Source organism: Mizuhopecten yessoensis, unplaced genomic scaffold (genome assembly GCF_002113885.1).
Source record: "Mizuhopecten yessoensis strain PY_sf001 unplaced genomic scaffold, ASM211388v2 scaffold6505, whole genome shotgun sequence".
Taxonomy (NCBI): domain Eukaryota; kingdom Metazoa; phylum Mollusca; class Bivalvia; order Pectinida; family Pectinidae; genus Mizuhopecten; species Mizuhopecten yessoensis.
The window spans coordinates 365,951-377,362 of NW_018406583.1; the positions used below are offsets into that span (position 1 = coordinate 365,951).

General features: G+C 35.7%; 1 protein-coding gene across 1 annotated transcript; it reads right to left on the reverse strand.

The window, feature by feature from the left end:
- Positions 1 to 286: 286 nt before the first annotated feature.
- LOC110452267 (protein FAM122A-like) lies at positions 287 to 10,837 on the reverse strand. Its single transcript, XM_021500669.1, has 9 exons — positions 9,961 to 10,837; positions 8,639 to 8,726; positions 8,092 to 8,174; positions 7,248 to 7,299; positions 6,115 to 6,234; positions 5,853 to 5,944; positions 4,887 to 4,939; positions 4,464 to 4,560; positions 287 to 3,201 (listed from the first exon to the last, which is right to left on the reverse strand). Exons 1-9 carry the CDS (start codon positions 10,104 to 10,106, stop codon positions 2,928 to 2,930), a joined length of 1,005 nt encoding a protein of 334 aa, XP_021356344.1. The 5' UTR covers positions 10,107 to 10,837; the 3' UTR covers positions 287 to 2,927.
- Positions 10,838 to 11,412: the final 575 nt, after the last annotated feature.

The following is an 11,412-nucleotide window of genomic DNA, read 5'->3' on the forward strand; positions in this document are numbered from 1 at the left end:
CTAATTTAAAAATGTCAAGGGAGACTACTTAATCACATATCACAAGTATAATTTGTACGGTAGAAATTATCCTCAAGATATGTCTGCCAAATTTGCCTAAAATGTATCACTCATTTGCAAAATCATGTGATCTCGCTGTGCATTAGTCGACATTAAATCCTTTTCTATTAACAAGCCATTCAGATTGATATGTCTCGCCTGTGCCCTACTTTGACCATCAATGCACATGTCAACTTTGGTCTGTCTAGCACTTATAGTTTCAGAGAAACTAACTTAAACGCAAAAACTTAATGTTGATGGAGATGCTGACAAAGTCAATGGACCATGAAAGGTAGGCCGCATCCAGCATTTGATGCATTGGTTGAGATATACTACATAAGATGCATCTATGGTCCAAGTTTGGTTGGTCTAGCACTTATACTTTCATTGAAACTAAGTTAAACGCAAAAACTTAATGTTGATGCCGCCACCGGAAAAGGAACACCACTTCCACTACTTCCTGGTGGCGAGACAAAAATGAGCAATTCAACTTTGGTTTTTTATCATGAAGTTAAAACTACTGTGCAGTTGATGTATGCCAGACTACACTAAGTTCATAACAAGGTGAGAAGTAATGATAATGGTGTAAATCGTTATTGCACATTGGGTCTATCACCACGGAAATCCATGGGTTCTCCTCTTGATATTATACACACCTTCTCTGCCTTCTCATATATGTCACGACAAAAATGAAGGCTCAGGTAATCTACTTGATTTGATTCAGGTCTAAAAACCTGTTCAAATGGCAGGCTGATACCTGTCCTTTGCTGAATTTGCTGCCGCGAAATTCCCTTTCATCATTTTAACAGATATGAGACAAGTCTATTTGAATTATCCGTAAGGTGTTGCGTAAAGAGCCTTCAATCTTGTCACGCCATATTCAAAGGGTGAAGAGAAGATTTTAACAGTATATATACAATGAAATTTTGGCCCAGTCAAACTTTCGCCCTTACCCTGTGAAATCAAAATTCACCCAGTGTTAGTTTCGCCTTTCACTTTTAATTACTATGTAAATGATGTTTTTGACTACAATTTGCTGTAATGATAAATTCGCCCCAATTCAGAGGGCAAAAACGGGGAAACTTTCCCGATTACAGTATACAGAGAGCAGAATCCTTGGATTTTGAAGATGATGTTATATATATACACTCACTTCTAGTGTAGAGGTAGTTAGGACTTGCGGAGAAATCACTGCAGCACACTACCAACTGATATGTACGTACTATTGATCGGGACAAACAAACATAACAAGGTGATAGTCAAATATCATCTCAGATATTATACAGTTATTGTTTCGGTGTGAGGGAAATAGCACTTTTATTGTTCCCCGAGACATTAACTATTTCCCGAGGTGAAGCCGAGGGAAATAGTTCATGTCTCGGGGGACAATAAAAGTGCTATTCCCCAAAATACCCATAAAATAAATATTTTATTATACCAACAACAAATCAGAATGAACGAAGCCAAAAATTCCGCGAAAATTTGAAAGCAGGTTAAATAGCTCTACTGACTATTTACCTGGTAAATAGTTTCTTGAAAGGGGTTATTTTGGATAGCATTTCTTTTTTCTACTTTTATATCGTGTAAAAAAGAAGAAAGGTATAATAATAATATATATACGGTATACTGGAATATTGTTTTGCCCATTGACGGTAAATTCCATTTTCGCCCAATGTTGAATTGATCATTCTTCTTTAATTTCGATGTATATTATGTTGTTTATTTATGTTTACTTATGTTTCCTGGAATACTAAATTTGCTCTCATTACAGACCGCGAAAAAGGCAAAATTTCCCGGAATACAGTAATTTTAATGTCTAAAAGTCCAATGGAAAAATATGTCTTCAATTTCCTAGCCAATATGTGATGAACACATTTGGTCTTAAAATGGATTAATGTTTTTCCTTTCAATACCGATATTAAACATTTACGGAGTCTATGAATTGTAGTAAATCTTCCACTTTTATCGTAAGCAGATTTACATGAAATGAAAGGAACTACTCCATATTAAAAAACAAATTTAACTTGATTTTCACAAATAAAAGCCAATTAACAAGATTTGATTCTTCGATTGAATTTCTGTATGCTGTACGACATGTTTCTTTCTTTAATGATTTGTACATTACATATAAACATGTATTAAAGATTTTTTTAAATTAAAACTTACACAATGTAACTTTTTTGGGGGTTAAAATTCTTTCAATACCTATCAGTCTTGACTCCAATATCTTTAAATGTATAACAAATGCACAAAAATCTGGCGTAGAAAAAAGTTATATCTGAAAATGAAAAGTCTATGTTAGTCAGAAGGAGATGAAAACAGGTGTGACCGAGCTTGCCCTATGTATATACTTCACCGATTCATGTTATTGTTTAAGTGTGTATTACCCATCACCAGCTTATGACATATGTGCTGTAAATATTACACTGAACAGGTGAAGCTACGTTTTATATGACAATGTGACTTAGTACAGGCCCAGATATACATCAGTACCCAAATGGGGTCAGAAACAAACAATATCTAGATATCATCGACATTATTAGAATAATAATGATCAGCACCACAAAAATTAATAACAAGATATATTTACAGAATATTGCCTCCCCTTGAATGAGTGGAGACATAACAAAATCGTCTCCAATCATCTCTGTGTCGCATGATTTACACAGTTATCTCCCTTTGCAGTCACAGCTCCGGTTCAACGAATCTTTATCACAGACAAAATTTAACATTTGCCAAATCTTCTGAACAATCTTCCAACACATGCTAATACTACAGTTAATAGTTAGCTCTCTTTTCAGAAATAAGAACTAATTAATTCTGTTAGAAGTGCCTGAAAGAAAAGGCAAGAGGTCTATCGTCTAAAAAGTTTCCGATGAGCACCAGGGTCATAAGGACGTGTGCTGCTGTCTGATTGGCTGGAAACCTCGACTGCTCCCGGGGCTTCCTGATAACGATAGATTGTGGTCTGACAAATCTGCTGATTCAGCAATGTCCGATGTTTCCGAGTCTGTGGTCTGCATTTCATGCGAGTCGTGGAGCGGCATGAAGCCATACATGTGTGGTGGCAGCCTTGCCTGTGCTGGTACCTCATTCATCCCTTCACAGCGGGGCACTGTCTGATCAGGACTTCCCTCCTCTAGACTGCTTGACGAAATACTACTGTAGGAGAGAAAAGGTCATCGTTTATGTCCAGTCTGGGTATTGACAGAAATGCTGGGATTGATGAACCGACAGAATTTTTATGTCAGACACAATTTTGATAAGACATTAACATTCTTCCCGAATTTATATTACATAATATTCATATAATCTTACCTATTAGCCATCTTAAGATGACCCGATATGTAAACTTTATTTTTTTAAACTTTTACGCGCGTCGAGTCTATAAAGTGTCACTTGATACTTAACACTGGCTTCGGAGCAATTTTTTACAGATATACAGGTTGAAATTTACTGTCGTCGCTCCTGTCATTAAACAACAAGGTGTCTTCTACAGTTTCATTGATAACTTAATAGTCCATGGCGTTATCTTGTCAATTAACTCAATGGAAACATGGCACCATTCAGAAACTGCCCTTTATACATTATTCGTACAAAAGGTAACTTATAGAACCAAACATTCAATGCGTACAGGACGTAAACCCCGCCTGTCAAGACAAGAATTCATTAACAGTGTTATGACAACAGTAGGCACATCCTTTATTTCAGAACATTCCTTTTTTAGAAAATGTCGCCGGAGACATTAACATTCTTCCCGAACTATAACTCTCCAACCAAAGCTTTTGTAACTGAAATTGTGGTCAGTTTTATCTCTTGCAGGTAGCAAGTTTAAATCAATGTCAAACGTAACACAGCTTAAGCAAGTACCACATCATCTGGAGGTCAACATGCTGCATGAAATGAGCCTATACGGTTAGTTTGACTTCATTATCAAAACTCTTTTTTTTGCTCTACCAGTAAAATTACGAAATGCAATGCAAACAAGAATCAAATATATATTAATTAACAAACAGATTTCCCGAATATTATTAATCAAGAACACCAAGAAAACCATGGTCTTTTATCAAAATCTCTGCATTTATTACTCGTAAGGAGTATCAAACTACACAACTATCAAGGATTGTGTGATATGGTTATGATTTTTTTGATTTTTTTTTTATACCATCCCTTAACTCATTTACCCCTGAAGACGCATTTGAGCTCTTCCAATTAAAAGGTTGGAATAGTCCATTATGAAATTTCAGGGGTGAATGAGTTAATATTTCAATTTATCATCTGTAACAGCCAAAGTCAGATGGACAACAAGTTTGAACATCATCTTGATGATGAATTGGGATAGCAAAATTGGGATTGGGAAACATTCAGGAAACACAGGTGAAGAGAAAATGAATTGATGTCAGCATTTTTACTGGGACACATACCTGTGAGCGAGTGGATGGTGTAGAATCCTGTCTGGTGTGCTAGGTCCAGAGTGGAATCTCTTGGGCGGACTCAGGTAGTTCTCTGGGTCTGTATCCACTGTCAGCAGAAACAAGTTATCTCACAGGACTCATTAACATAAAACTATAACATTTTGAAAATTTATTACAAGTCAGAATCTTTTTCGGCTAAATCTAAACTTTTATTTGAGTATTAATGAAAACACCAGAGGCCACATGAAATTATTGTAACGCTTGACAAGTGGTCACTTGATTCTTCAAAAACTATTTTACCACAGCATGGACACATGGCGATCACAGCTCATCACTGACAAAAACAGCGTAATTAAGCTACCAATAACACTTTGTAATTATAAAATTGTTATTACTCCAGCATGCATGTAAGATTATGACACCCAAACTTACATTTCCTTTTACCCACAGGACTAGGACGATTCACAACAATCGGACTCATACTCCTGTGAAAAGGGAAAAAAAATGTCTAGAAACACAAACTTCCTGAAAAGGACTGGCATATATACATATCTATGTAACTTCAATAAGACACTAGGCAATCAAAAACTAATAACTGCTTCAATCAGCCTTGAAAGTCAGACTCGTAGAGACGTAAATAAATTACTTCATGCAAGTCTTGAGTATTGGATTAGAATCATTACTGAAATACTTCGTGGAAGTCTGGAAAGTCAGATTAAAGCTGCAACCAACTTACTTCATGGAAGTCTTTAGTGATGGACTAGAGCCAATACTGATTTACTTCATTAAGTCGTGGAAGTCAGATAAGTAGAGCTGTCACGATACACTTTACCCACGATTTGATACGTATCTCGATATTTGTACCACGATTCGATACACCTTTATTTTAAAATACAAACATAATGAGATATATAAGCCTTCGATACACGGAAACCCGCAGTGTTTCCACACTTTTGATTTGAAGCTTGCCGGTGCGTCACAAATTTTCATTTCCTTACGGCGGTCCGCCATTTTGTTATGAATGCTTTGTGAAAATTGCATCCTCGCAGCCGATTGGTTGAGGGTTTAGAGATCAGCCAATGAAATTGAACGTCTCACAGACGTTTTGCCTGAAGCGGCATACACTAATATTCAGTTCATGACGTATCGAAAATATGGAAAAATATATTGAGAATTGAATCGAACATAAATAATCGCGGTACAAGTGCATCGCAGTGAATCGTGATGCCTCTACATATAATAGCCGTTATTAACTCTGCAAAGTCTTGTGAAATCTTCAGAGTTGGACCTGAGCTGTTACTTACTTACTTCACGAAAGTCTTCAGTGTTTTACACTAGAGCCATAACTCAATTACTTAACACAAGTCTTAAAGAGTCATGCTTGAGCTGTTGACTTACCTCATAAATGTCTTGCGAGTCGGACTAGGGCTAGGGCTTGGTGTAAATGAAATATTCTTAACAGGAATCTGCATGGATGGGGAGAAGCATTGCTGAAAATGAATAATTTCTAAATTGTAAATGACGAAAATAAATTATGAGAATATGGTTCATAACTGTTAACATGTTTGGTTGGCGATTAATTTTATAGTTTCAATTATCTATCTACAAAGTACACATATTAAGTAGACACACAGATGTTAAATTGTAACTGATGTGTTACCTTTCCCACTCGTGTAGGCGAAGGGGCCCCTGCCATCAGTACACTGGGAGACGTGAAGATGTGAAGGGACTCGCTGAAGGACCGAGGTCGCTTTAACTGCTCCATAGGCTCTTGGTCATCCTATCAAAAACAAAAGCAAGGTAGAAATTAAATCCGGCCAATCGTAAGATTATTTCTTCATAATTACTAGAACCTCTGAACTTAATATAAAATGCAGTTGCTGTAATTCAAAAACATCTTCTGATATGTTTCATTAAAACATCTTTTAACAGTAAAATTTACAAGCTACATTAAATTTCATGAACGTTTTGCACCGATTGATTGAACTTTGACCTTGAGACGAAGGTAAGTGACCTAAATTGAGTGCGCTGCACACCTTTAATTGGTTATACTTCAAGAATCTTCAGATTTCGTAGTAAAATCTCCGATGACTTGAAATCGATATATCTATATACTGTAGTATATTACCTAAAAATAATAAGGTTTACCTAATGACCTTTGACCTACATGTAGAAATGAAGTCACACTGACCTCACCTTATGTGATTGATGTAGCTATACTTTAAGTGTCATCAGAGAAGATCTTTATAAGAAGAACCATAAGAGAACTACTAACAGAACTAATAAAAGATATATCTCCCTTTCAATTGAAGATGAGGCCAAAAAAAAAAGGTGTCTGTTTAGGGTTCCCGATCGACCCTAGCTTTTTACCCCCGACCCAAAACTTTTTGATTTTTTTTAAAAACCCGCGGATTTTCGAATTTTAGAAGGTTCCTTGCCTTTAAAAATGGCTTCCAGCTCCGTGATGACGCTAATTGTCATCATATGGAGCACAATTTGCCTCCAAATGAACCTTGTTTATGTAATTCTTTGTTTTACATACAATAGTAGGGTCATAATCACATGACCAAAAATATACCCACAAAAAAATCAAACAAAAATCCGACCTATCTACCCTACTTTTTTTGCCCATGCAACCCTAAACTGAATATATTTTTGTTTTTGCCTGAGATATGATTTACCAAATTGTTGTGTTTTGACCAAGCTAAGGAGCTTTTACTTTATAATATAATTCATTTTGACCTATCAGTTTAAACATTTTTAACTATTCTGATTAATTATTATCAATCTTACCAAAGTGAGTTCATCCCAAGATGTTGATAATTTGATGGCCGAGCTGACTTCCCTATTAAAAAAAGGCAAAAAAAAGGATCATAATGCATTTCAAATCAAAATTGACTCTCTTTCCAATGAATTTAGGTATATACATATTACATTCCCATGATTAATTTAATAAAACATTTTCCCCATTAATGTAAATGAGGTAACACTATATGCATATTCATCATAATTAATAACATGGTTTCAAGCAGGGAATGATATAGTTTGATAAACATCTGATAATTTGTTCAATTTAAATCTCATCATTCTTTCATTGGAAAAAAATGACGTTTTTTACATTCAAATTTTCACTTAACTAGGTGCATAGATAAAGAATATCAGTTTCTCCCACAACCACTGTAGGTTTCCTCACTCCCGACTCATTGGATAAACCTGCTAGGAGTAGGTTAACATTTTTAGTTACCCGCTAGTGAGTAACACCCTGGACACAATTGCATTGGTCAATCTTTTATTGATGACGTCGCATATTAATGCTTTTCGACGTCATTTTCCATTGTGATGTCATACTTCGTGGCAATTGTTTCCCTCATTGGAAACAAACATGATGTATTTTCCCCAAGTAAAAATTGTGTTATTTCAGATAAAATACGAACGTTATGGGAGAAATAGGTCTCGTGATGATTAGTTATCACATCTATCTAAACTCTCGTAGGTTAATTTTCAAATTGTAAAAGACACTCAGTAGATCTTGTGTCTTTATACAATTTGAAGATGAACAACTCGAGTTAGATAAACATGATAACCAACCACCAGTCATTGGGGAACCTCTATATATAAATAGAAATATATAGCTCACTTTTCATGTTGCCTCTCCTTTTCCCCAATGTGACTCTCCTCCAGCTTGAGACGATTCACACGGTCAGGGACCTTCACAGGAGCCTGTAACATGACAATGAAATAGTAGTCTGGAAAATAAAAGGACAATGGCATTACATAAGCTGATAGAAGTCACAAAATTCAATAAATTACTGCTTGCAGGTAGGTATAAGACACTGACCAGCTTTATCACAAACCCCATCAGGAAATTTTATATTACATGTTACTCTTTGGCGAGTATTTTTTCTGGTACAGTGAGGAAATACCTGTAGAGTGACTGCACTTATAAGTTATAACTCTAATTAGCTTTTTGGTCATTTATCTAACAGTATGTGGAATATCATTATTGGTTTGTGTTGTCAACTTTTCCACACAGTGTTAATTTGTTAACACACTTCAATCCAACTGGGGAGCCTTAAATCACTTTAAGTGATATTGTATATAGTGAATTATCAGCAGTAGAAAACATTACTGTCACAGAAATCTGTTTTAGCACATTTGCACTGAAGATTATCAAGGGATCTTACGGAGACAGCACTAGGGCTGTTAAGGCACATCGAGCTGTAACTGAATCTCCTTATCCTCGTCGAATCTTCAGACCTGAAGGAAGGCGGACTGGAAAAGAAAATCATATGATGATCATTAATAAAATATCCAGCTAGCAGTTAAAAAAAACATTTCTATAAGTTCTACTTCATTCATGACATTACTGTCTCCATACAAGTCAATCATATTCTTGGCTTCTAAATATGGTTCAGGGTTTATTTCCCCCTAAAACCTGTCTGTCCCGTGGGTCAGCATTCCCTTTTACCCCTTAAATCTGCGCTACACTCATAAAATGTTGTCGACATATACAATGCACCTTATCTTGTATCAAATTTGTATTTATAATTTAGTTCTATTCAAGTTTTTCATATATGTAACGTACCCGATGTAAGCTATAAAAATTTGCAACACAAGTTAGTGCTGATCTTTTTATAGTATGAGTTAGAAGTTACTGTCAGAACGCACATATATTGTCGGCATTTTCAGACATCAAGACAATCATATGGTCAGAAAAATGTATTAATGTATTCTGTAGGGCGTTTCAACCATATTTGAGCATAAATGGAATTAAATTTAGACATCTATAATTGATTTTCAACAAATATCAGTAGTAGGTCAAATTACAAATTGACCCTAGGCAAGCGAGTAATAGGGCAAAACGGAGGTAGAGATGTTTGGTACTCAGTCGTTACCGTACAGAGTAGTTTTTCTTAACATTTTATAAAAAAAATTGTAGCATTTTTGACTTACTTTTCAATCTTGTGATTTGTTTGGTTTTTGTGTACTGTGTGTTGCTGATTTCACATTTAAAGGTTCTCCCGCTCTTTGTCGCCTCGACAAAAAAAGTACCAAAATATCCTACTCTTCAGACTAGAATTCGAACAATGATTGGCTTGTTCCTGATTTAACAGGCTGGTATCATAAATGATACAATTTGCTGCTGCAGACCAACTGACAATCCATTTTACTATAAAACTAGATTGAATATAAAAATATGCTTAATGTTTGGAAATCTGACATTACAGAAGGAAATATAATTTAAGAAAAATGGCAGCTGTAACCAAGAACAAATAAATTTGATATTAGATATATACATAGTGATCTGGTGATTATCCGGAGGTTCGAAGATAGCATATCAAATAACGAGAAGATATCATAAAAGTTGGCAAGACAGGTCTGCGTATTGACGGATTGATACTGTAGGGTATTTACAACTTTGTCTCAAGAGAGGCATTTGGTTTAACATTTAATATAATGGTATAAATCTAAACATTGCTGTGTTATTATTTATTTGTCCGTGTACCTAAACTCCTGTTGAACGTGAGGTTCTATCGACGATACCAATACGTTGATCATTGGAGCGCTGTTGGAACGTTTTAAAGTCCCCGGTGCCCCTGGCTGACTGGCTGGGGGGTCCACCTCCATACTGCTCTCACGCAAAAATGACATCACAATCAAAGTGACACTCCTCAATCACAACTAAACAGACAAATCAGCTAATAATTCGGGAAGGTGACGTAGACAACACCTGGTGTTTTGTGAAAAGGTTATTCCAATGATACCTATGGCTTCTCTCCAGAGAGGCTGCAAGATTATACACCGATCAGAAAAATCAGATTTATACTGATTTTTAGTCTAGATCTGAGGATGCAAACCAACCGACACAGTTGCAAGTCCGTCGGAAGCCGTTTTCCTTTGTACATATGAGCTCTGATAGACGTGGTCGCCGCATTTTGCTGTAGAATGGGGCATTTTCATTTCCATCATAAAACGAATCTTGCAGACTTATTTTCCTGAAGCAGACTGTCCATGCCGAAGGATAAATGTATACTTTCAGCTGATTGGACAAACTACCGAGGACCTCACATTGCTGAAGAAGACTTTTTTGTGGCATATGGAATGCTTTTATCGATACATGATCATCTCATCATCAGGAAAGTGTAATTCTATGTTTGTAAAATCTGAAATAGTTATGGTAAATTTATATTTGCTGCAACACGAGCGTCCGTGAAAATATTCACCGATTACGAAACGGACCAATCGAATACAGTTTTACAAAACATCTATGGACAGTATGGTCGCACCACAAAGCTATGTCGTAAAAGGTGTTTGTAAATATAGCTTTACAAAAAAGTAATTATTTCAGAGCTTGTGGGTATCAAAGAATGATAGAAGTATATCTATTTCATTATTGATTGTTTGAAGTTTATTTCACGACGACTCCTAGCTGTCGTTATTCTTAATGCGAGTTATTCCCCTTTGTACGTAGTTTTATGTTTAACGGTTAAAAATAGAAATAAGTTTTTCTTGAACATGAATATGTTAATTTTTTATGGTCCCATTATTTAACAGCAATGCTTATTTAACAAGAAAATGCAGCAAAGCTGCTGGACACCAAACCATTTTATGAAAATGACTTACTGACAGTCCACCAACCACGAGGGAACGGATCCTGCATACTTTAATCTATTTAAGTATAATCATATAAATTCTAAATGGCATTAATTGTGTTGTTCAGAATATTCAGTTCACGCTCAATATCTAGTTGTAACCGCACGTTTTGGGCCAAATGTCAATGATTTGGTAATAATGTCATCTTCTAAGAGAGAGAGAGAAGCCGGGGACATAAGACGATTTACATAAACTATCATTTACACCTTTTGTCAAAATTGCAGCAATTTTTGCATATATAATTCTTTTGACAATGTCCCTATTTGACTATTTTGGATAAAATATCAACCATTTTCTAGGATAA

What these genes read in the sequence shown, in the direction of transcription:
- LOC110452267 (XM_021500669.1), bottom strand. Translation starts at nt 10,106, where the DNA reads ATGTCATTTTTGCGTGAGAGCAGTATGGAGGTGGACCCCCCAGCCAGT. An exon ending in CTTGGGATGAACTCACTTTG is followed by an intron (nt 6,235 to 7,247) that starts GTAAGATTGATA and finishes TGTTTTTGATAG; the next exon opens with GATGACCAAGAGCCTATGGA. An exon ending in ACTCGCAAGACATTTATGAG is followed by an intron (nt 4,940 to 5,852) that starts GTAAGTCAACAG and finishes CCCTTTTCACAG; the next exon opens with GAGTATGAGTCCGATTGTTG.